This window comes from Hyperolius riggenbachi, chromosome 10 (assembly GCF_040937935.1).
Source record: "Hyperolius riggenbachi isolate aHypRig1 chromosome 10, aHypRig1.pri, whole genome shotgun sequence".
NCBI classification, from domain to species: Eukaryota; Metazoa; Chordata; class Amphibia; order Anura; family Hyperoliidae; genus Hyperolius; species Hyperolius riggenbachi.
The window spans coordinates 62,670,628-62,697,000 of NC_090655.1; the positions used below are offsets into that span (position 1 = coordinate 62,670,628).

The window sequence follows — 26,373 nt, forward strand, 5'->3', positions numbered from 1 at the left end:
GCCATTACCTTCAGAAGAGCCCCTAACTTACGCAATCTCTTGGCACCCAGCCGTTTCAAAACACCATCAATACAAGAACCCCAACAACCCCAACAAACACAGCTCAGACCAGGGTGCTCGCCATGTAATAACACCAGATGTACAGCTTGTCCATTTATCCAGACCACCACCTCCTATTTTTCCAACACCACGAAATTACAATATCATATTAGAAACCACATAACTTGCACCTCTAAGTACGTCATTTACATCATCTCCTGTCCTTGTCACCTTCAGTACGTGGGCCGCACCACCCAACCACCACGGAGTCGAATCGGACAACATAAAAGAAACATACTCAAAAACTTCCCCCTGCACAGTGTATCTAAACACTTTGGCACCCATCACAATAATGACCCCACCTTTTTTCAGATCACACTCATCGAATGCATTGACCAATCACAACCAGACGCTTTCAATAAACTTAGAGCGCGAGAAATGTTCTGGATCCAAATACTGAGGACCCTCGTTCCGGAAGGCCTCAACGAAATTCTTGAAAAAATACATTAATCACAATAGAACAGGAAAAGTTTTTTTTAAAACGGTCGCCTCTTTTATCATTCTTGTTAGTCACCATTTTCTTATGTGTACTCGTTGTATACTAGTACTAGCCAATTTTATGATGTTTAACGTTTTCCACTCTTAACGAATATTATATGTAAAGGTCCTTTTTTTATTGTCACACTCATACCTATTATGTTGTTTATCCCCTTGTTTTATCTGGACCTGCATCACAATATATTTAGTTATTCTAAAATACTGGTAGAAATACGTTTAGTAAGATTGTCTTTTAATTACTTGCAAATTTTAATCCCGGGACTCTTCTATTTAGTGATTTTATTGATTTGACATTCCTTTTATACATTTTAGCTGCACAACTGTATTTTATTCTATATAAATATAAAGATGCTTTATAAAAATGCTGTTGTTTTAAATCACCCACTAGATGGCACTATAACACAACTTTCTATACCTATTAGATACATCTTAACCACAATGTCCCCAAAGAAATCTATCAAAATAAATAAATCATACACCGGCATAATACTAACTTTGATTATACTGTGCACCATTAATTTATTTGCTACTATTGCACCCATATGATCCTTTCCCCCTACAGCAGTGAGATTCGCTGCCTTAGCCAGCTCTTCCCAATACAAATATGGCCGAACGACATCTGACGCATGCGCAGTGCATACGCTTGACGTCATAGGGGAAACCTCCGCCGTTGCAAGTGCGCCGCCCCTATTATGACGGCAAGACTCTACGCCCATTCCCTGTCCACCACATCATCCAGTTGCGACAAACATGGTCGCACTGGAAGCTGGGCACAGATTATGTGATCCCGTGAGGCGGGAAATCAGGAGCCGGCCCCCGCTCTCTGATAGGTTCAGGAACGCCACTCTGTCATATTTAAACAGCAGGTCCGGGACACCATGGCAACGAGGCGCCAGGTGTTACCCGGACTCATTGCTGGTAAGTGAAACCTGTTCATTATCCTATATTGCCACAATGCAGATTTAGATGATGTTAAACAATATTCTCTGGACCCGCACACAAGGCCCCCCCCCTCCCTCCTTCCCTCTCCCTCACACCCCATAGCTAGTCTAATCGTGTTAACCCCCCTCCCTACACATCTCATACCTCTAATATACCATTCTATACACCTTTTCTTCCCTGTTTTGCCCCCCCCCTTCCTTATATAAACACCGATTTACAATTTATACCCCCTCATCCACCGACCGATATATGTATATATACATACATGTGTTTATACACTTACAAATAATGAAATCCCCACCCTTCCCATGGCTCCAGAGCCGGGACAAGGTCCTCCAGCACCCAAGGCTGAGACACCAAAGTGCGCCCCTACATCCCTCCCACCCCAGCCGTCACACACTGATTGCTATTAGACTAAGAGGAGCCACAGGGCCCACAACCTCCCCAACACCTTCATCTCTAGTTATCTGGCTTGCAGTCACTGCTATGTATCCCCTTTTCTTATTTATTTCTGCTTCAAACACAATTAGGAATGACAGCTGAATGAATTCTGCGCCCCCTCCTACACTGCGCCCTGAGGCTGGAGCCTCTCCAGCCTATGCCTCGTCCCGGTTCTGCATGGCTCTTCACTATCATCCTATTTTTTCACAGATTACATTCCTCCACTCCGCCTCCCCACAGCAGCAATAAACAACGCTTGAACGACGCAAACATTACATATACCAGTGTATACATATATTTTCACCACCATATATCTGCTATACTTGCCTATACATATGTCACCATATATCTGTTATACTTACCTATGCATGTGTTACCACCATTTTGTCTGTTATACTTACCTATGCATATGTCTGGGATCATACATCAATTATGCCTCTTGTCCCCAGTTGTGTACTCCGTTTACCATTGCCTGATGAAGCAGGTTTTGCCTGCGAAACGCGTTGCGACTAACCCCCGGAGTGTGCCAATAAATTTATTTTGTTCCAAATACACAGCTTGTTGTGTCTGCTTGCAGGAGGTAAGTCCACCACTGCCTCCTAAGCATTTTTAAACCTTTTAAGTACTGTTTTTATTCTTTTGGCGCCTCTGTTCTCGTCATATTTAATATCCACCCTTGGTGAAGGGGGATACCCCATCTTTTTCCTATCTACAGAGAGCGACTTCTTATTCCTGAGTGAGGACAGGCTAATCTCCTCACCCGCTTATATAGTGGTTACCTGGAGGTAACCCGTGTTTGTGAGTATATCGTTGTACTCTTCTCTAATTTTTCCCATTACCATAACCTACTACACTATATTTTGGCTCTCAGTTCTTCTCTTTACAAAAAGTATAACAGTTCATGGTTGATTTTACCTATTTCTTTTGAAAGATTTTCAGTTCACAAACATATACATACTGTATATTAAACAATACATATTTATCATTTCTCTTCTCTTCCCTGCCCTATTCACTCTCCTTAAAGTGTACCAGAGATGAGATTACCTAAACGTTTTATACATACCTGGGGCTTCCTCCAGCCCCATACGCACAGATCAGTCCCACGATACCCTCCTCAGTCTTCTCCCTCTTCGGATCCTGCCCAGAGAGATACGAACAGGTCGCACTTTTCTTGCGCAGACTGGCCGTGATTGGCTGAAGTTATGGAACTCGGTACTGAAGAGTGAGAAGACAGAGGACGACAGCATGGGAACGATCTGTGCGCATGGGGCTGGAGGAAGCCCCAGGTATGTATAAAACTTTGAGGTAATCTCTTTCTTTAAGAGCGGATCTGGGGGGCTGAGTAGATCAGGTAGCGCAGGCACTGTGTGTCTCTCCCAGCATGCAACCGCTGCCGGAGATCGGCACGGGGCGTGGCCAGGGAGAGAGAGCTGCCCAGTGGCAGCACTGGAAACCCTGCAGGAACGCTGCTGGCGGGCGTTTTGAACCTCTCTCCCTGTGTTTACCTCCAAGATAGCGACAAATATTGTCGCTAATCTCGGGGGCTATATCAGGGGGGGGGGGGGGGCAGAGGGCGGCGATGGGGGGATACAGAAGCATGTCATGAGGCAGAGAACATGACTCTGTGTCCCATCTGCCCACCTCGGGTTGTCTTTAAGTAACATTTTTTGTAATTTCCCTATAATCTTTAATGCACAGGATATGCACAGCACTGTATCTGCCAACAGAGGCAGACTACCGTAGTTATATTCTGAATTTGCATAACACAATAGATTATTTTGCAGAAACCATTTCTTTTCAGATCCTGCTGTGGCAAGCGATTTGACTGTATGAGGTAGATTCATTAAGTATATCACACTGAAACAGTGTGAGTTAAATCCCTTGTGGGCATTTTGGAAGTTCACGCAAATTAATTCTAGAGCGCACACGCTACATGTGCTAATGGCAGCGTAGCGTGCACTCCTTGGCAGTGGCCAAACCTTGTAAATGCCACGCGATAGTGATGTAGAGCGACCGTGATACTTCACTAGCGCGGCTGCTACTACGTTAATTATTTTACGCCAATTATTATACGCTAATTTCATAAGCGCACGCAATTCAACTTGCTTTAAGCATGATATGCTTAAAGAGACTCTGATGTGAACATAAATTGCTATTTTTACCTGTTAGTTCGCTTTAGTAGTCTCATTAGATGTAAACCGCCTTATCCCCGCCGCAAAGCGAGGCTTTTAGACAGGGACGGATCAAGACCAAGTTGCGCCTGGGGCAAGGTTAGGTTTTGGCACCTAAAGGTCCGGTTTTGGCGCCTAAACTGCCATTCATTTTGCTGCCTTTTTAAGAATTCAACAAACTGCGCCTGGGGCAAGATACCCGCCTGCCCCCCCTAGATCCATCCCTGGTTTTAGACCCCCAAATCCACGGGGCAAGATGGTCGTGGATTGTGCTGCCCTGAGAGGCAGAGCTTTCTGCTGTAGCTCTGCCTCTCCTGACGTCAATCGCCGTGCGGATCTCCGCCTCTCCCCAGCGGCGGCGAACCGCGGCAATTGACATCAGTAGAGGCAGAGCTACAGCAGAAAGCTCTGCCTCTTTCAGGAAGCACCGGCCTGATTGTGTGTGTGTGTGTGTGTGTGTGTGTGTGTGTGTGTGTGTGTGTGTGTGTGTGTGTGTGTGTGTGTGTGTGTGTGTGTGTGTGTGTGTGTGTGTGTGTGTGTGTGTGTGTGTGTGTGTGTGATGGTTGTCCATAACCCTTGCCTGCTGTTACATAGATTGTGGTCCTGAACGCTGGAAAATCCTTGGGCAGGGTGGAACTGCGAGAGAGGTGATCACCTGTCATTTGTGACAAAGTCTGTAAACTGAGCACAAGTTTCATAGTCTCTTTCCTCTGGAACCCATCCCAGCTATAACAGGAGACATACAAGTATACTCACATTAACAATGTCATGGGCGAAGGACAGCTTGAAGACCCAGTCCAGGTCGACGTCATTATTGTGCAAGACATCCTGAAGATAAAAGAGACTATTATCATAGTGCTTAATAACCAGTGACTGGAGCATGAACCAACTACACTGTGAAAGCAGAGATTCATGAGTGTCCTCGTACCTTTAAACTGCCCTTCTTGCAGTACTGGCTCACAATGCAGACATTGGGGGGCGCAATACAGACACCAAAGAAAGTAATCAGATTCTCATGTTTCATCTCTCGGATCTGAAAGAGTGAAAACAGGCTCTAGCAGTGTCTGTAGAAAAAATGAAGGAACGCACTAAAGTGCATTAAAACCTTTTTATGAGGAGTTCTGTAGAAACGTATCATGATGCTACTACCTAGCTGGTCCCTTCCCCCTACCCAAGGCCAGATTTATATATTTTTTGCCCCTACACCAACTTTCTCGTGGCTCCCCCTATGTTCAGCACCCCTCTCATTTATGCTGCTCAGTACTAGAAAAGGTGAGACTACAGCGCATCATCCGGAACGGCGGAAAGGATCATTGGCTGCAGCTTACCTTCCCTGCAGGATCTTTACGCTAGCAGGTGCAGAAAGAGAGCAGCCAAGATTGCCTCGGACCCCTCTCACCCTGCTTACTCCATCTTTCAGCTCTTGCCTTCAAGAGTAAGATTCCGGTCAATCGCAACTAACACTTCTATGCACAGGAACAGCTTTTTCCCTCAGGCAGTAGCCATGCTTAATACAGAACCATGCTCGATCTCCTAGAGCTAGAAAGCAAGCAGCACAGAACTGAAAATGTACACTTCTCACCTATACTTTACACACTGTACTTGACTTGTAATATACACTCACCTAAAGGATTATTAGGAACACCTGTTCAATTTCTCATTAATGCAATTATCTAATCAACCAATCACATGGCAGTTGCTTGGGCCAACTGATTCAAGCTGATAGAAGAGCAACGTTGACTGAAATAACCACTTGTTACAACCCAGGTATGCAGCAAAGCATTTGTGAAGGCACAACACTCACAACCTTTAGGCGGATGAGTCTTGATAGAGTCAGAATTGGCGTAAACAGAATGAGAACATGGATCCATCATGCCTTGTTACCACTGTGCAGGCTGGTGGTGGTGGTGTAATGGTGTGGGGGATGTTTTCTTGGCAAACTTTAGGCCCCTTAGTGCCAATTGGGCATCGTTTAAATGCCACGGGCTACCTATAATTGTTTCTGACCATGTCCATCCCTTCATGACCACCATGTACCCATCTTCTGATGGCTACTTCCAGCAGGATAATGCACCATATCACAAAGCTCAAATAATTTCAAATTGGTTTCTTGAACACAACAATAAGTTCACTGTACTAAAATGGCCCCCACAGTCACCAGATCTCAACCCAATAGAGCATCTTTGGGATGTGATGGAACGGGAGCTTCATGCCCTGGATGTGCATCCCACAAATCTCCATCAACTGCAAGATGCTATCCTATCAATATGGGCCAACATTTCTAAAGAATGCTTTCAGCACCTTGTTGAATCAATGCCACGTAGAATTAACCTCCCTGGCATTTTGATTATGCCCAGCCGCACGGCTGCGCATGATTTTTTAAAACCTATTTTTTTTTTCTTATCATGTAGCTAGCCTAGCGCTAGCTACATGATACCCCTCTTCCTTCCGATTCCCACCCACCCTTCCGATCGCCGCCGGCGCCTATTCCCGTCCGGAAATTCCGTTCTGAACGGGATTTCCTTCAAGGCTTTCCCCGTCGCCATGGCGACGAACGGAATGACGTCGTGACGTCATAGGGAGTGCCGATCCACCCCTCAGCACTGCCTGGCACTGACTGGCCAGGTTGTGCACGGGGTCTTTGGGGGGGAGGGCCCTCTTTCACGTCGGGTAGCGGCGAATCGGCGACGAGCGGCGGCGATCGCAGCAAACACGCAGCTAGCACTTTGCTAAAAAAATTATTCAAGTCGGCTCAGCAGGGCCTGAGCGGTGACCTCCGACGTCTCTGGATGAGCTCAGCTCGTCCAGAACACGAGGGAGGTTAAGGCAGTTCTGAAGGCGAAAGGGGGTCAAACACCGTATTAGTATGGCGTTCCTAATAATCCTTTAGGTGAGTGTATATACTGTCTGTCCTTGCATTGTTTTTGATTGCATCTGTTAAACAACTACCAAGTCAAATTCCTTGTAAGTGCAAACTTACTTGGCCAAATAAATTGATTCTGATATTCCTTGAGCAGCCCCCTCCCCCATGTCTAACATTCATGCCTTCAGTTATATACAGATCCCTTGGGCTGCAGCTCCCTATTTCCATGTGTTGCTGTTTATTTGCAACCTCTGTATTTCACTTACAGTCTCTTCTTCCATATGCAGCAATCTCTCTTCCCTGCCCAGCCACCCCTTGGCCTACTTCTGCCCAAGACCTGGGCCTTTGTGTCCTTCCCAGAAATCCAGCCCTGAGTGCTTCACTGTTCCACCCACACTGCTGGCCGTGGCTTAGCTGGCTCACAGTATTGGAGCGGATTGCGCTGTAGCGCAGAATTCTCATATATTCTAGCAAACTCCGAAGGGTGGTGGCACTATTGTGCCATGTGACATTATCACTCATATACAACCAATAAAGAGTTCTTTACCATCTCTCACACACCTTCTTGGCAAGCAGTCACCAACCCTCCTGCATCTATCTTCACACTGACCCCATTGTTGTCTTATTTATCACCCCTCCATATTAGTCCTGTGGGATAAACCTTTATCTTTTTCGATAGCCGTATACATATGTGCACTTGTGAATGGCATTGGTTCTCTGAGGAGGTTAATCATTGACCACGAAACACGTCAGGTTATTTTTCCGGGGCTTTCTAACCTTACCATCATGTGGTCCATCATGTGGTCCTCCTCCGACCAGTGGCAGTGGTCTGGAAGTGGACGTGGGAAGCCTCTGGAGGATCCAGAGTCTTCCCTCTACTGAGGGAAGTATCTGATTTTTTCTTCTTGCAGCATCCCACCACAACGCAAAAACTAACAAACATATGCCCTGCTGCAGAGTTCGCCAAGAGGGTCATGTGCATTGCACTGCTCTCGGTTCAATGCTGGGCAGGAAGTACGGCACTGGGATTCCCATCAGTCTGCGCACGCACAATGCACCACGTTCTGTCGTTTACACTACATGCTTCTCAGTCTCCATAGAGTTTCAATGCTTTTTGCGGCCCCTTGCGGTAAAATAGGGTAACACAACTCAGGTTTAACCTGCAAGTGTAAAAGGGGCCTGACTCTGAACCGGGGTTTTATTTGCTGAGCAGTGTCCTTCATTGAAAGGCTGTTTTGACTAAACCGTTACTCCCTCTCCTAGAATGTCATTCTCGGTGCACTTACTATACTTACTATACGAAACTCCTTCAGCACAGATGGCTTCTTTAGACGATAAACCGCCGTTTCATCACAGAGGTATTTCACTGCGACATTGTTACCCTAAAAAAAAAAGAAGGATAAAAGTCACATGATATTCAACAGAAATACTCGAGAGTCACTCGATATTCCACAGAAACATCATAGATATATTATTATTATTATTATTAATAAACTTTATTTATAAAGTTGTATGCAAACTATTTGAGGGGTTACTAAGAGATACTATACATGACTTCATAGTAGACAATCTTATTTCTCAGCATCAACATGGGTTTACTAAAGACAGGTCCTGTTTGACTAACATGCTCAGCTTTTATAAGGTAGTGAACGCTAATGTGGATATTGGGAATGCTATAGATGTGATATACTTGGACTTTGCAAAGGCCTTCGACACTGTTCCCCACAAAAGTCTGGTGCAAAGGTTGAGGATGCAAAGACTGGGGAAGAGTCTGTATGCATGGATAGGGAACTGGCTGATGGACAGAAAACAAAGAGTTGTGGTCAATGGATCATACTCAAAGGGCTCGATTCACAAAGCTGTGCAAACCCAGTTAGAGACTTTAGGCGTGATAACCATTGCACCACGCTGGTGAAAAGCCAGTTTAGGCGTGATAAGTTTAGATAAGTTTAGATTGCGCGCAAAGTCCCGCATGCAAAGCAGCGCCATTAAACTCTATGCGAAGTGCACCAGACTTTGCTAGCGCAAAACTTTTGATCAGCTGTGCACTGCGGTGCTAACCCAGTTGGTGCTTAAACTTATCACGCCTAAACTTATCACACCTAAACTTATCATGCCTAAACTTATCACACCTAAACTTATCACACCTAAACTTATAATGCCTAAACTGAGTTTAGGCGTGATAAAGGGCTTTTCACCAGCATGCTAACTGTTAGCACCGCTTTGTGAATCAGGCCCAAAATGTGAGACTGTTAGCAGTGGGGTCCCACAGGGGTCTGTACTGGGTCCAGTGCTCTTCAATTTATTTATTAATGACCTAGTAGATGCAGTAGTGAGCAATGTTGCTTTTTTTGCAGATGATACAAAATTGGGCAGAATCATCAACTCTCAGGAAGATAGTGTCATATTGCAACAGGATCTGGATAGGATGGCTATATGGACACATACATGGCAGATGATGTTCAATGTTGAAAAATGTAAAGTCATGCATTTTGGTCGTACCAATGGTCTTGCACCATACAAAATAAATGGGATACAGTTGGGGACGTCAAACTTGGAGAAGGACTTAGGAGTACTCATCGACAACAAGTTAAATAATCTTACTCAATGCCAAGCCGCTGCAGCTAAAGCTAACTAAATTTTGGGATGCATTAAAAGGGAAATAAAAACCTGAGATGCTAGCATTATATTGTCCCTGTTTAACTCTCTAGTAAGGCCACATCTGGAATATGGATTTAAGTTCTGGGCACCACATTACAAAAAAGATATTGCAGTTTTAGAGCAGGTGCAAAGATGACTACACTATATGATTCTTTGTGCGATTCGATTACCATTCTATTTACCATCCAAATAAATCCGACATGTCCGATCAGGATTCGATTCAATTCGATTTGCCATTGTTTTGCAATGGCAAATCGAATTGAATCGAATCCCGATCGGACATGTCGGATTTAATCGGATCATAAATACAATCGTAATCGAATCGCACAAAGAATCGTATCGTGTAGACTGGGCTTTAGACCTATGAAGATGGCAAGTAAGCAATGGAGAACAGATGGGTCTTTAAGGCCTGCTTAAATGAGTTGAAGGTGGGGTGAGCCTGATGGGAGAGGGAAGAGACTTCCATAGAGGAAAGACCACATCACATTTGTAGCATTGTCTTGCACACACTAAAGGACCAAACCCTTTGTCTTTGAGGGTAGTGCAACAGCTGGAAAAGAGGGATGACACCCTCTATGCAGTATTCAACAGAAGAAAGAGGTGGCACATACAAAGTAAATCTTTATTGGTTCCATGTAAAAGTATATGGCTATAGAGTAGCAGCTGCTCTGGAGAAGTCCTGGAGCCTTGCGAGTATGCTGGTGATGCAAGGGTTGGACATCCATAGAGTGTGAAGCGATCCGAGATGTACGAAGAGGAGGTATGGTGGATGGGTTTATATGCCAGGAAGAGTGGTTTAACCAGCTTAGCGGTATGGACGAGCTCAGCTCATCCATGACTGGCGCGCTGGATTGCTCCGATTTTCATATTTTTTTTTTTTAAAAACACGCAGCTAGCATTTTGCTAGCTGCGTGTTTATACCGCTCGCCGCCTATGCGCCGCTACCCGCCGAGTAACAGGCCCCCCCCAAGACCCCCAGCGCCAGGCAGTGCTAAGGGGTGGATCGGGACTCCCTCCGACGCCATGACGTCGATGACGTCATCCTGATCATTGCCATGGCGACGGGGGAAGCCAAACAGGAAATCCCGTTCTGAACGGGATTTCCTGTTTGCTCTGATCGCCGGAGGCGATCGAAAGGGGTGGGGGAATGCACAGCGGCTATCATGTAGCTAGCGCTAGGCTAGCTACATGATTTAAAAAAATGTGCCGCTGCCCTGGCCGTTCTAATAGAACGCCAGTGTGGTTAAATTTAATTCTGAGTGGGACAGGGAGCCAGTGAAGGCACTTGAGGGGCAGCTGAAGAGGAGCGGCAGGAGGAGTAAATAAGCCTGAAGTCTGGTCTTAGGAAGTCCAGAGAAGATGGTGGTGCAGCAGTCCAGAAAGGAGATGACCAGAGTGTGTACCAGTAGTTTACGGGTGTCGGGGTAAAGGCCAGTTTTGGCAATTTTGTGGAGATGGAAATGGCAGACTTTGGAGATGTTCTGGATGTGAGGTGTGAAGGAAAGTTCTGAGTCGAGGCTGGCAACCAGGCAGCAGGTTTGAGGGACAGGGTGGATGGGCATATTGTTGATAGCAATGGAGATGTTGGGTAGATGGCTTAATGAACAGGGTGGGAAGATCATGAGTTCAATCTTTTACAGGTTAGGATTCAAAAATCTGTCAGACATCCAGGTGGAGATGGTGGCCAGACAAGTGGAGTTTTCAGGGGTGTGGAGGGAGATGTGGGTGTCATCAGCATGGTAGTTGAGGCTGGTTAAGGAGATGAGTTTGCCAATGGATGAGGTGTACAGGGAGAAGAGTAGGGGACTGAGGGCAGAGCCCGGGGAGTGGGGGGATTGGTGTGTAGAGAGGGAGGAGTGTCAGTTAAAGTATTGAAGTAGCAGTCAGAGAGGTATAAAGAGAACCAGGTTAAGGTTGAGTCACGGTTGAGTATATATACAATCAACTATGTCTGCGTAATGCTTAACGCACACATTGTAAACTTACTGAGCAATCTTTGGATAGCCCTTCTGCATGATTTTGTCTTGTGTCCCCTCCCCCTTGGAGTCACCCTGGCCTTTTTTTCACAAAATCTTCTGAAGTTCCAGTGATGACATCATTTTGTCCCATCTGTATCACATGTACCAGTCATCTGCTCACTTATTCACTGACTGGAGGGGTGTGTGACCATTTTAGCCACTAGCCTTCACATCAAATTCAAAAGAGCAGTGGGAGCTAAGCTATGATTGGATGGCATGGCGGAGGTTGTGGTTTCGTTGGATTGGTGCAGGGGCTTCTGGGATGCTATGGTATGAATTGAATGAGGGGACAGTGTCAGGACATTGTGATCTAAGCACTGTAGCTAGGAGGAGTTCCCAAACTGTTTCACCAAAATGTGAGGTCATGTGACCCCTGAAGGCGATGACCTCTATGACCTCTATGGGTAAATACGGAGAAGGTTTGGAGAGGTGAGGAGATAGGTAAATAGGATTTCAAAAACAATAGAACAATAATAAACAATTCGATGTGACTTCTGCCACTTGGGAATCTCATTGCCGATAAATTCTGCAGCGCTCTACTTTTTGCCTTTGGGTATTGGAAACAATGATGATTTCTGATTGGTGGAGAGGCTTTGCACCTGAAAGAGGCCAAAGGTGGTGTAGAAGACCATTCTGCCCTGCTTGTCTGTGAAGCCGGCGCTCGGATTGCTGGATAACACAGCGCTAGATCCAAGACTCCCAAGACGCCTAGATGTAGGTGTGCTGGAGCAAGATTCATCATTAGGATTAGCCTGAAGAATACAAAGAAGAGGAAGTAATCCTTAACCCATGCGTGGTTGTTTGTTTAGTAAGCTCAATCAACTGCATGCTTTAAGGGCTAATATGCAATTTCACATCACACACCTGACTCTCCTGCAATGTTCTATGTGATCCTTTCACCATCTACCTCTTCTCTTCTGATATACTCTGTGCTGCTGGAGGACTCTGCTCCTTTCACCATCTACCTCTCCTCTCCTGATATACTCTGTGCTGCTGGAGGACTCTACTTCTTCCACTATCTACCTTCCCTCTCCTGATATACTCTGTGCTGCTGGAGGACTCTGCTTCTTCCACTATCTACCTTCCCTCTCCTGATATACTCTGTGCTGCTGGAGGACTCTGCTCCTTCCACTATCTACCTCCCCTCTCCTGATATACTCTGTGCTGCTGGAGGACTCTGCTCCATCCACTATCTACCTCTCCTCTGCAGATATACTCGGTGCTGCTGGAGGACTCTGCTCCTTCCACTATCTACCTCTCCTCCCCTGATGTACTCTGTGCTGCTGGAGGACTCTGCTCCTTCCACTACCTACCTCTCCTCTCCTGATGTAATCTTACTGCTGGAGGACTCTGCTCCTTCCACTATCTACCTCTCCTCTCCTGATGTAATCTTACTGCTGGAGGACTCTGCTCCTTCCACTATCTACCTCTCCTCTCCTGATATACTCTGTGCTGCTGGAGGACTCTGCTCCTTCCACTATCTACCTCTCCTCTGCAGATATACTCTGTGCTGCTGGAGGACTCTGCTCTTTCCACTATCTACCTCTCCTCTCCTGATATACTCTGTGCTGCTGGAGGACTCTGCTCCTTCCACTATCTACCTCTCCTCTCCTGAGGTAATCTTACTGCTGGAGGACTCTCCTCCTTCCACTATCTACCTCTCCTCTGCAGATATACTCTGTGCTGCTGGAGGACTCTGCTCCTTCCACTATCTACCTCCCCTCTCCTGATGTAATCTTACTGCTGGAGGACTCTCCTCCTTCCACTATCTACCTCTCCTCTGCAGATATACTCTGTGCTGCTGGAGGACTCTGCTCCTTCCGCTATCTACCTCTCCTGATATACTCTGTGCTGCTGGAGGACTCTGCTCCTTCCACTATCTACCTCCCCTCTCCTGATATACTCTGTGCTGCTGGAGGATTCTGCTCCTTCCACTATCTACCTCCCCTCTCCTGATATACTCTGTGCTGCTGGAGGACTCTCCTCCTTCCACTATCTACCTCTCCTCTGCAGATATACTCTGTGCTGCTGGAGGACTCTGCTCCTTCCACTATCTACCTCTCCTCTCCTGATATACTCGGTGCTACTGGAGGACTCTGCTCCATCCACTATCTACCTCTCCTCTGCAGATATACTCGGTGCTGCTGGAGGACTCTGCTCCTTCCACTATCTACCTCTCCTCTCCTGATGTAATCTTACTGCTGGAGGACTCTGCTCCTTCCACTATTTACCTCTCCTCTCCTGATATACTCTGTGCTGCTGGAGGACTCTGCTCCTTCCACTATCTACCTCTCCTCTGCAGATATACTCTGTGCTGCTGGAGGACTCTGCTCTTTCCACTATCTACCTCTCCTCTCCTGATATACTCTGTGCTGCTGGAGGACTCTGCTCCTTTCACCATCTACCTCTCCTCTCCTGATATACTCTGTGCTGCTGGAGGACTCTGCTCCTTCCACTATCTACCTCTCCTCTCCTGATTTACTCTGTGCTGCTGGAGGACTCTGCTCCTTCCACTATCTACCTCTCCTCTCCTGATATACTCTGTGCTGCTGGAGGACTCCGCTCCTTCCACTATCTACCTCTCCTCTCCTGATTTACTCTGTGCTGCTGGAGGACTCTGCTCCTTCCACTATCTACCTCTCCTCTCCTGATATACTCTGTGCTGCTGGAGGACTCTGCTCCTTCCACTATCTACCTCTCCTCTCCTGATATACTCTGTGCTGCTGGAGGACTCTGCTCCTTCCACTATCTACCTCTCCTCTCCTGATATACTCTGTGCTGCTGGGGGACTCTGCTCCTTCCACTATCTACCTCTCCTCTCCTGATATACTCTGTGCTGCTGGAGGACTCTGCTCCTTCCACTATCTACCTCTCCTCTCCTGATATACTCTGTGCTGCTGGAGGACTCTGCTCCTTCCACTATCTACCTCTCCTCTCCTGGTATACTCTGTGCTACTGGAGGACTCCGCTCCTTCCACTATCTACCTCTCCTCTCCTGATATACTCTGTGCTGCTGGGGGACTCTGCTCCTTCCACTATCTACCTCTCCTCTCCTGATATACTCTGTGCTGCTGGAGGACTCTGCTCCTTCCACTATCTACCTCTCTTCTCCTGATATTTTCTGTGCTGCTGGATGACTCTGCTCTTTCCACTATTTGATGGGGAACTTACTACCTTCTCATTCACATATCACACATCATACCTTGTTGTGCTTCAGAATTGTGATGTCTTCATATTTAATCTGCCACCAGGTGTCGCTGTCAAACTGCTTCCTCATTTTACCCTTCTGAATGAAAAGGAATATCACAAAGATGATACCACCGACAGCAGTCACCACCAAGGTGGCAATCAGAGCGATGATAGGGATGTCTGCAAAGAGAGGAGAGGAGACCTTATTATGCAGCAGGAGGAGGAAGAGCTTACACTCTATTAGGATATACAGCCAGACAAAGAATATTATACAGGATGGATACAGGATGGAAAACGTACAATCTATTTGTAAATATCGGAATATGGAAGGTAAAATTGATTACAGGCTAAAAGATATAAGGGAGGGATATGAAGGTGGAAGAAGTTACTGTCTATAAGGAGATGGGGCCTCCCCAAAGACACACTGGCAGCCAAAGCCATGGCTCCTTTATAAAGACGGCGTACATGAAATAAAGCGACAGAAAATGTGGGCACCGGATAAAGCCAATAGCAGAATATCAGTAACATTTCTATTTTAGTGTGTTAATTTTCATTAGTAAAATGTCGGTAAATATTACCGATATTTTACTACAACTAAACCTAACCGTAGTCTCACATAGAACCCTCCGTCCACCATTGCCTTACCCTAATACCCCCTTAACGCCTAACCTCAAAACTAACCTTAACCCCCCTCCCTTCCCCAGTGCAAACCCACCTCTCTGACACCCAACCTTAACCACCCCCCCCCCCCCCCAGGTGCAAACCCACCTCTCTGACACCTAACCTTTAAAGCCCCCCCCCCCGGTGCAAACCCCCTACCTGATGCCTGACCATAACCCCCCCATCCCACCACAAATCCAATTCCTGATGCCTAACCTTTACTGCCTTCATCCTCCCACAAACCCCCTTCCTGACACCTAACCTTAACCTCCCCCCCCATGCAAACCCCCTTCCTGATGCCTAGCCTTAACTGCACCATCCCTTCCACAAACCCCCTTCCTGATGCCTAACCTTAACTGCCCCCAACCCCTCCACAAACCCCCTTCCTGATGCCTAACCTTAACTGCACCATCCCCTCCACAAACCCCCTTCCTGATGCCTAACCTTAGCTGCCCCCATCCCCCACAAACCCCCTTCCTGACACCTAACCTTAACTGCCCCCAACCCCCCCACAAACCCCGTTCCTGATGCCTAGCCTTAACTGCCCCCCCCAAACCCCTTCCTGACCCCTAACCTTAACCACCCCCTGGTGCAAACCCTCTTTATAATGCCTAAGCTTAACCCCCCATACCCCCGCAAACCCCTTTCCTGACACCTAACCTTAACTGCCCCATCCCCCCACAAACCACCTTCCTGGCGCCTCACCTTAACCACCACCCTCCCACACACCCGGCAAATACACTGCCAAAAACGGAAAATACCAGAGTTACTACATAAACGATAATACTAATGATGCATTTTACAGGGCACCCAAATTTCTACTTAGGTGGCCATTTGTCATTAACATTAGTGCCAATGGAAGTACAGATAAACTATCCAGGAAAATAAAAAAGTTAATAATAAAAACATATTTCCATAATTTCACAAAAATATTTCATAAAATACTAATGGTTTTGAGCTGAAACAAATTTATGTTAATTTTATACAGCTAGGACTTGCACTTTACTTGTCAGTATAATAAAAAAAATGCTGTCTGTATCACATGATCTAACATCCATTTTCCTTGTACTGCGATAATCCAAAATAATAGAAAAATCTTTGTGAATTGTCATGGAATTTATCGGTAAACTATCAAACTATTAGTAGACAAGTAGTAATAGGCAGCACCCAACCATCCAGATGCGACGTGCTTTTGGTCGTTGTCCCTCTGTCTCCATGAACAGCAGGTAGAAACTCCAAGAGAAGAGACCCAGCACCGTCTTCAAATGTATTGTAAGCTCTTTTTTGTTTAAAGCATCAAAAGACATAAAAAAGGGCAAGTCTGTGCGACAATTCAAGAGAAGCCTCCTCTCTTTCTCAAGCTGACAAACCCTCTGAATACATAGTGGTTCAATCGGCTAGTGCTTGCCCCACTAGGGAGTCAATCAAAATGGTCTGAACGCCCTGTCGTCAACCAATCAGGCTAAGTCCCTACATGTAAACCATCCCATCTGGTGGAGGACCTGATGGGGAACTGCATCTATTTTTATGCTACAATCATTCTAAAATGGCCGCTGGAGCGCCGACCAATAAGAGCAGAGCATGTCCTGAATGAAAAAAACGTCATATAACCGCCATGCGGAAATCCACATTGAAAATACGCCTGTGGTTAAATTAATGCGTATGTGTAAAAACGTACGCGTAAAACACCCGGAAGTGTAAATCGTCTAAGACATAGACATTCCAATCCAATCGCCTATACCGGTCACGCATAAAATTTGCCTTTTCAGGCAAAAAGTGTACATGCTCCTAACCCTTAATGGGTTAAATATAAACAATGCATTATTTGCAAGTCATTGACCATCCCTAACAATGAGTAGGAATAATTTCCATTTAGGCTTTGTTCACATCTAAAATCGATTTTTTTAGCGTTTTTTTTCCCTTCCTGGCGCTCCTCTGCGCAGTACGATTTTGTGCAAAGCCCTTTTGTAAGCGCTTTTGCAGGGTGATTCCGTTTTTTCACTTCCAGACGTCGGTCAGGAAGTGAACACTTTGACCTGGAAAAGAGTAAACATAATGTATTTATCCTTAAAAACGCAAATGCCATTGCCAGATAAAAAAAACCCAAAACGATTTGTGAGCATTTTGCGTTTTTTCCTATAGCCTTCAAAATCGCCCCGAAAATGGTAAATGCAGCGCTTTTGTGAACGGAAAGCAGACGAAACGCGCGCTGATATGAACTATCCCATAAGGATTCATTGCACAAGGTATTTTAGGGCGTTTTTCAAAGTCGCAAATTTAGGAGAAAATTGCTGTGTTCCCAGCCGCTATATCACCCTGTATGCTGCTATATAGCAGCATAGAGGGTGATATAGCGGCTGGGAACGCGGAGAATCACTCGCGTTCCCAGCCTGTCAGCGGCTGTCGCCAAACCCGGAAGTAGCCACCGGCGGGGACAGGAGGATCGGAGCCAGGCTGTGAGGGCACCATACAGCTTCAGGGGGCTGAGGGATGCCCCAGGTGTGTAAAAATCATTTTTTTATTTTAACTTAAGTATTCCTTTAAGGACACAACTGGTATTGCAGCATTAAGATATTGTACATAATTCAGGCTTGAATTCTAACAAACATCAAACATTGTATAAAAAGCAATGTGTGGCATTTACACTAAGGCTCAACACACACCATACAATCTTTGTTGTTCAATCTTACCACTTTCATGTAGTATAAGAGCTTATCCAATCAATCATTTGAGGTATTTTCAATCTGTTGGCTCTTATACTACATAGATTTGGTAAATCTGTACAACCAAGATTGTGTGGTGTGTGTTGAGCCTAAGGCTGTATTCACAGTGGGACGTTGCGTTTTAATGCGATGTTAAAGTTGCAACGTGTCTGCAAGCAGTGAGTTACCACAACACATTTTTTTAATGCGACTTTAACGTCGCACTGTGAACGTCCCACAGGATTAGCATTGCAGTGCGGTAAGCTGCGTTATAAGACTTTATAACGTGCGACCATAACGCCCCACTGTGAATGCAACCTAAGGCATCAAACTCCTGTGCACTCTGAAACCTGGTACACACATACAATATTGATTGGCCAATTTTTCCACTTCCATATAGGGTGAGAGCTTTCCTACTACTAATCTATTTATAGTTTTAGAAATGTCTTATGCTACATGAAGGTGGCAAAATTGGTCAATGACTAGTCGATCAAAATTTCATATGTGTATGCACCCTGAAGCCTGGTATACACATCCAGTTTGGTTGGCCAATTTTCTCACCTCCGTGTAGTATGAGGGCCAACAGATTTTGAATACTATGAACAGATTGTGTTAGGTAGCTCCTATACTACATGGAGGCAGGAAAATTGGCCAGTGATTGGCCAATCAAAATTGTATGCGTGTATGCATCCTAAGAATGCACTGCTACTAGCATTTCTCTCCAGCTCAGCATAATGAATGAGGTCAGTATGACAGCAGACATTTATGTATTTCTGTGCAACACACAGTTACCTGCTCCCCACAGAGCAAACAAGCCTATCATCCATCCGGAAATCTGTGTGAAGGGTAACCATGTAAATAAAAGCCAATCTGATTGGATAACCTAAATAACATGATGCACACAGGTAAAAATGAAACCTCAGGTGCACTTACTGGTTAATGCCCCCTTGCACAGCTCATTGAGGTACCCACAGTCTGGTCGGTCCTTAGGGCGAGTGGTTCCTGGCCAGGAAATGGAGGGAAAGTTACCTGTGGGACTAACACAATGAAAGTAAAGAGGCAGACACCAGGCACAAAGGCCACTGCTGAAAAAGATCAGAGAGTTGGAGCCAAGATCGTTGTGGTCTAAGCAGCATAGAGAACTCCCACAATGCCTAGCTCCCATCACTTTTTACACACTACATGATTTTTAACCCAAAACATGAATCCACAACAAGGCTGCCCAAGTCCATCGGCGTTAAAAATCATACTTGAAAGCCACAAATATTATATTTGCTAAAAGACGCACTGGTGAAATGTGTGCAAGTCACATCTAACTGATGAGCATGACTTTCTGAGTCTCTGAGAACTCATGGAGAAGCATGTGATCAGTTTGATCAGCTAATAGACTCACAATACTGATTTGCTGTGATCACCTACTTTAGCACATGATCGTGAACAGCAAATAAGTTCCTTATAAATTTACCACCTGATCAAACTGATCACATGTTTCTCCATGACTTTCTATAGACATGAGCATCACTAGTCTATCACTGAGCCTCTCCTGAGCTGTTGGACAATGGACAACATTTCAGAACATTGGCCCTACAGTTTGGACTGGAGCTATCAAGACTAGTTATTAGAGGGAAAAAGTTTGCAACCCTCACTTAGGTCATGTCAGAATCTAGAGTTTCTGAAAGGTTAGTAAATTATAATAACCCTCTAGTGCAGGCATGGGCAAACTTGGCCCTCCAGCTGTTAAGGAACTACAAGTCCCACAATGCATTGCAGAAGTCTGACAGCCACAGTCATGACTCATAAAGGCATGCCGGGCGGATCGCTCAAACTCACTCTTATCAAGCGAACGATAGTCTGTACACACGCCCGATTTAGCGGGCGAACGACGGAACGACAGGACGTTCAAATGACCCGTCGTTCGCGGAAATCCGACGTGTGTATGGGCCTATACAGACAGCAGAATTGTTCCTTGGCTAGGCTTGTTTTGCTACTTTGTAAGGGCTTGTTGACACTAAAGGCCCATACACACGTCGGATTTCCGCGAACGACGGGTCGTTTGAACGTCCTGTCGTTCCGTCGTTCGCCTGCTAAATTGTGCGTGTGTACAGGCTGTCGTTCGCTTGATAAGGGTGAGTTTGAGCGATCTGCCTGTACCTTTTTTGAGGTGATTCTGCCTCAATAGAAAGTATAGGAAAAACGCAAAATGCTCACAAAATCGCTTTGTGCAGCGATTCCGTTCGCGTTTTTAAGAATAAATATATTTTATTATTTTCCGCGTCAAAGACTTGCGTCAAGGAGTGAATTAAAAAACATCTCTGGAAAAGCGATTAGAAAAGCGCTTCTAACAAAAACGCACCACCCACCCAAGCACCGGGAATCGCCCAAAAAAAAATCACGTCAAAAACGCCCAACACGAACGCTAACACGATCGGAACGCAATGTGAACAGGGCCTCACACAAAAGATTCATCAGGGAATCCAGATCTCACCTAGCCATATTAGATGCTTATCTATGGGTGTGTCCTGTAGAAGAAACCCAACTTCAAGGAGCCAAAAAGGAAAAAGACAGAAAACACCAGGATTGCCTATATAGCGTAGTATTAATATAAATTGGATAAGATGGTAAGTCAATTACTACTTGCAAACACAGGTTGCTAAAGGCAAACATGGTAATGAGCAGGTGGAGGGTTCCTTGTCTCCACACAGATCTGTGGATGAGACTTCTTCAGGATTATTGTCAGTGACTCTTCAAAAAGGTGGACCATTGAACAAAGTCACAGAGGAAAACTCCTGTCTAGGGGAAGGATACTATAACAGATGGGGGAATAGGCGCCCCCTCAAAAAAAAAAGTTTTGCATGTGCAAAATGTGTCAAGATTGTAACATAAAACAAACTAAGGGCATATTATATATGGTATAAAAGACAATTTTTATTGGACACTTAAAGGGACTCCGAGCTCATCTAAAAAATAAAAGTTGTACTCACCAGGGGCTTTCTCCAGCCCAGTGCTGGTCGGGAGGTCCCACACCGGCGCCCTGGCTCCTCTCCTTCTCCCCGCTCCGGAATGGCTGACAGGCCGCAGCCCGGGCGACACTCGGGCTGCTCCTTCCGCATATGACGCAGATTACGTCACACGCCGGCCGCCTCGCGCCATCACGGCGGCCGGCGTGAAAGTACTGCGCATGCGCGATTAAAGCGCGCATGCGCAGTACTTTCACGCCGGCCGCCGTGATGACGCGAGGTGGCCGGCGTGTGACGTAATCCGCGTCATATGCGGAAGGAGCAGCCCGACACTCGGGAGAGTGTCGCCCGGGCTGCGGCCTGTCAGCCATTCTGGAGCGGGGAGAAGGAGAGGAGCCAGGACGCCGGCGTGGGACCTCCCGACCAGCACTGGGCTGGAGAAAGCCCCAGGTGAGTACAACTTTCATTTTTTGATGAGCTCGGAGTCACTTTAACAAGACAATGCATTTCGTGGGTCTTACCCACTTCTTCAGGTGAAAAAAAACAGCGTGTTAGCGTCAGCTGTCTGGAGTAAAGGAGCGCCTCATGAGCTGGAAAGAGGAAGCATCGAAGCCACATGAAACACAACGTGAACCGTAACCCGCCATGACCCTCCTTACTAGCTTTGGTGCCTAACTGTGGAGCACGATGTAATATAGGTTCCCGAATGAAGACGACTACACTAACACTATTGCTGACTTTTTGCTGTATTTACTCCTAAGTCAAGAATGTTGGTAAACGTGAATGAATCCGGAAAAATTGATATCTGCATTCACCCATTCCTTATCAGCTGATTCATCAGTTATTACCTAATGCTGACACTCTACAAGCACTAATTGACTTACACCTACCTGATCTCTCTGCGGTAACTGTCGTACTGTAGGACAGGAACAAACCGGGACACGTTGCCGGCCATCTGCAGATCATATACGGAGTAATCGATAAATCGCTCCCCTTTCTCATCGATGCTTAGCAAACCTGTGACCCCTACAAAGCAGAATGAAGACCAACATTAATGCTGAATTATAGAAACAAATTAACGGAAAAATTACTTTAATTTGGGTTTTGGCAATTGATGAATCCCGAATTACGCATCTGCTAATAAGGATAAAGTTAGGTAATCAGTAGAAGCAAGAAGTTTTAAATCATTTATTGGCTAACTAAAAAGAATAAGAATAAGCAAGCTTTCGGCTTTGCAGCCTTCGTCGGGCTTACAATCCTGTTTGCTTGCAGGCTGATGGTACAGACTGCTTTATACATGCAACATCTAAAGGGGATACATAGATACATAATCAGTAGAGGAATATATTTGATATATTCCCCAAGGTAACTTAGCGCAGAGAGAGCTGTGCCTTGGCTTATGTCTGTGTCCAAATTACACGGGGCGGAAAAATAAGTATGTCAGAAGCAGCTGCAAAATGTGAATGTGACCACAACAATCTGCAGGCCTTCATGTTGTCTTACCAAAGAGCTGTGTGTGGTTGTATCCCCTCAAACTCTGCACCAGGGCTCGCCCATCTGTAATGTCCTTGCCCTTCTTCAGACTCTCCTTCAACCCCAGTATATACAATAAGACGGCGTCATGAAGGTATGCAGCATAGGGACTCACCTGAAACATCAGAATACATCATGAAACCGGAATTCCACAAAGTGAATGATGCTTATATGGTAAAAACTCAGTAGAATTTCAAACACAAAAATAAATTGCTTCTGCCCATTAATATTGGATGTTGGATTTTGTAATAGTTTTCCTGTCTGATGTGTGTGTGTGATAAATGGCCACTAGGTGGCACTGTGTTAGGGCTGAGCTCTCGGATTCCGAATTTCGAGTTTGCCATCGGAATTTGGCAGTTCCGAGTAAGCACTCAAAACTCGAAAATTCTGCAATTCCGAGTACCGAATTCGCGTTTACATTGAAGTCAATAGTGCTAAATTCCGTGGTTAATTGTGAAGCCCCCTTACATGCTATCATCACCAAATTTGGCATGTATATTAAGCAGATGAGTAGGAACATGGTAAAAAAAAATTGTGAAAAGACCTTATAGTTTTTGAAATAAACGATTTTAAAGTTTCATAGGAAAAATGGTTTTTAAACTGTGTAAAATGACACTGATGCATTACATGTTACTGCATTCCGAGTTCTGTATACATATTATATACATTTCATGAAAACAGACAGTGTGGGGTACCCCCTCCCAAGCCTCCTTAACCCCTTGTCCCCCATGCAGGCTGGGATAGCCAGAATGCGGAGTCCCGGCCACGTGGGGCTTCACACCCTGAGCTATACTAGCCCGCATGGTCCATGTAGAGGTGAGCGTAATGACTTAATTACGATTTCGCGAAATTTCGTGTTATTAGTGTAAGTACGATTATGACCGTAAGTACATAATCGTAATGAAGAAGGATTTCGCGAAATTCCGTGTAAGCGTAATTTTTGCGTAGCTTTCGCATTACAGTGGGTATCGCTAAATTACGTTTGCCTTTGCATGCAACCATTTGTAAGCGTAGTTACATAACGTAATTTCGCGATAGTTCATATTACTGTAAGCGTTAATTTCACGATAGTTCATATTACTCTCATTGATCACAGTGTAATTATTGCGAAAAGGCTTGCTCTATGCGTAGAAACATTCTTGTCAATACACCCTTGAACTGCGCATGCTTAGTTTTTACATTATTTAACGCGAAAAAGCGTTCATATGCGAAAATTTGTTAGCGTTCGTCTGACTACCGCTGATTCGCTTCTGATTGGCTAATGCGAACAAAAACAACAGGAAGTTGACCAATCTCATAGGGGAAGAGGCTGCCTGCACGTGCTACAGCAGTACTAGGAGGGTGGGTCAAACTACAATTGGTTGTTTAGGATGTATCTCAAAAGAAGCCTGTAATATGATTGGACAATCTCCAATACCCAGTGTCTAGTAATTACTATTATAAACGAAATTACTTTCATTTTCAAAATTAAAATGTATTTCTTTATATAGCTAACAAGTAATTACGAAGAAATGCGAAATTACGTTATGGTTTAACGTGAAAGTACGGTATAGTTGTATGTGTAATTACGTTATGAACGAAACGCAAAATTACGCGTTGAAAATTACGCTTACGGTATTATCAATTACGATTTTAATGGCAATTACGCTACCATAATTTCGCGCCGTAATAGCAAATTTCGCATGCGTAATTATAGTAATGCGAAATTTCGAAAATTTCGGCTCAACCCTAGGTCCATGGTATGGGGGGGCTCTGGAGGAGAGGGGCGGCCAACCTCCCCCTCTCCCCCAGAGCCCTTGTCCAATCCATGGATAAGGGGCTCTTCCCCACCTCCGGTGCCCCAGGAGGAGGTGGGGGCCGCCGACGTCCTGGGGGGTTCATGGTGCCATCCGGGGTCCCCTTTAACAAGCAGACTCCGGAAGCCGCCCCCTCCCCAGGAGAAATGAGTATAGGGGTACACGGTACCCCTTACCCATTTCAGAAGAGAGTTAAAAAAAAGAAATAAAAACACGACAACGAAAAAAGTCCTTTATTGCTCTGGATTAACCAGGGATACTTACCTTGCAATAATCCCACGCCAGTATCCTCAGGAGTGGTCCCACGCCAGTATCCTCAGGAGTGGTCCCACGCACCCGCCCAACTCCCAGGGCTGAATGGCTATAGACAGCCTCTGCAATCTGTATTGCATAAGCTAGAAACACGAAAATTGTTTGCTAAAACAAGAATTTTTGGCAAACAGTGTCATAAACAAAATGGCTGCTGGGGAATTCCCGTTCCCCGGAGGCCACCTCAGAGTGTCAGATTGAGCATTATTTCAAATAAATAGGTGGGTCCAGGGGACCAGGGCACCTCCTGCTCTGGTCACCTGGACCCACCATCTATGTGAAAAATGGCTGGTTTCGCCACTCTAGTGTGGCCTCCAGCGTTCCGGGATTTCCCAGTGGCTATTTTGATCGCATCACTGCTTGCCGAAATTTCTTGTTTCAAAGGCAACATTTTCGTGTTCATAGCCTCTGCTATATAGATGCAGAGGCTGACTGTGACCATTCAGTGGCGGAAGTTCGTCGGTATGGGAGGGTGGTGAGATGTCCTAAGAGGATACTGGCGTGGGACCACTTCTAAGGATACTAGCGTGGGATTTTCGCAAGGTAAGTATCCCTGGTTAATTTAGAACAATAAAGGACTATTTTCATTTGTCGTGTTTTTATTTCTTTTTTTAACTCTGCTGAAATGGGTAAGGGGTACCGTGTACCCCTATACTCATTTCTCCTGGGGAGGGGACGGCTTCCGGGGTCCGCTTGTTAAAAGGGGACCCCGGATGGCACCATGAACCCCCCTGGACGTCGGCGGCCCCCACCTCCTCCTGGGGCACCGGAGGTGGGGAAGAGCCCCTTGTCCATGGATTGGACAAGGGCTCTGGGGGAGAGGGGGAGGTTGACTGCTCCTCTCCTCCAGAGCCCCCCCCCCCATACCATGGACCATGCGGGCTGGTTTAGTTCAGGGTGCGAAGCCCCACGTGGCCGGGACTCCTCATTCTGGCTATCCCAGCCTGCATGGGAGACAAGGAGTTAAGGAGGCTTGGAAGGGGGGACTCCCCCTTGTCTGTTTTCATGAAGTGTATACAATATGTATACAGAACTCGGAATGCAGTAACCTGTACTGCAGCAGTGTCATTTTACACAGTTTAAAAACCATTTTTCCTATGAAACTTTGAAATCTATTTGCTCAAAAACTATAAGGTCTTTTCACAATTTTTTTTTTTACCATGTTCCTACTCATCTGCTTAATATACTGTACATGCCAAATTTGGTGATGATAGCATGTACAGGGGCTTTACAATTAACCGCAGAAGTTGGCACTATTGACTTCAATAGAAATGCACTCGGAACACGAAAATTCGGAACACGAAATTCGGTTTTCGCATGTGGTACACGAAATTTCGACGAAATCGGAATTCAGCTGTTCCAATCAGCCCTACACTGTGTGTTTTGTTGATGTGCATGCTCAGTGTTATGCTCTCTTGTATTACAGTACTCTACAGTAGTTTTCTAGTTTCTTCTTCCAGAAGAGTGTATGTTATTCCTGTAAAGTTCACAACTAATGCCTTTTTCTACAAGATTGCTAAGCTGCAAGTACCCT

The 26,373-nt window shown here is 45.6% G+C and overlaps 1 protein-coding gene across 1 annotated transcript in view; it reads right to left on the reverse strand.

Annotated features, from left to right (window-relative positions):
* The window catches only part of LOC137536675 (guanylate cyclase 2G-like), a 99,942-nt gene that overhangs the window by 39,841 nt on the left and 33,728 nt on the right, over window positions 1-26,373 (reverse strand). Inside the window, exons 6-13 of the mRNA XM_068258911.1 lie at window positions 22,705-22,849; window positions 22,092-22,227; window positions 19,178-19,281; window positions 14,896-15,062; window positions 12,293-12,445; window positions 8,310-8,396; window positions 5,080-5,184; window positions 4,908-4,979 (exon numbers count right to left, since the gene is read on the reverse strand). Of these exons, the coding sequence (XP_068115012.1) occupies window positions 4,908-4,979; window positions 5,080-5,184; window positions 8,310-8,396; window positions 12,293-12,445; window positions 14,896-15,062; window positions 19,178-19,281; window positions 22,092-22,227; window positions 22,705-22,849 (969 nt within the window). The remainder of the gene's footprint in view (window positions 1-4,907; window positions 4,980-5,079; window positions 5,185-8,309; window positions 8,397-12,292; window positions 12,446-14,895; window positions 15,063-19,177; window positions 19,282-22,091; window positions 22,228-22,704; window positions 22,850-26,373) is intronic.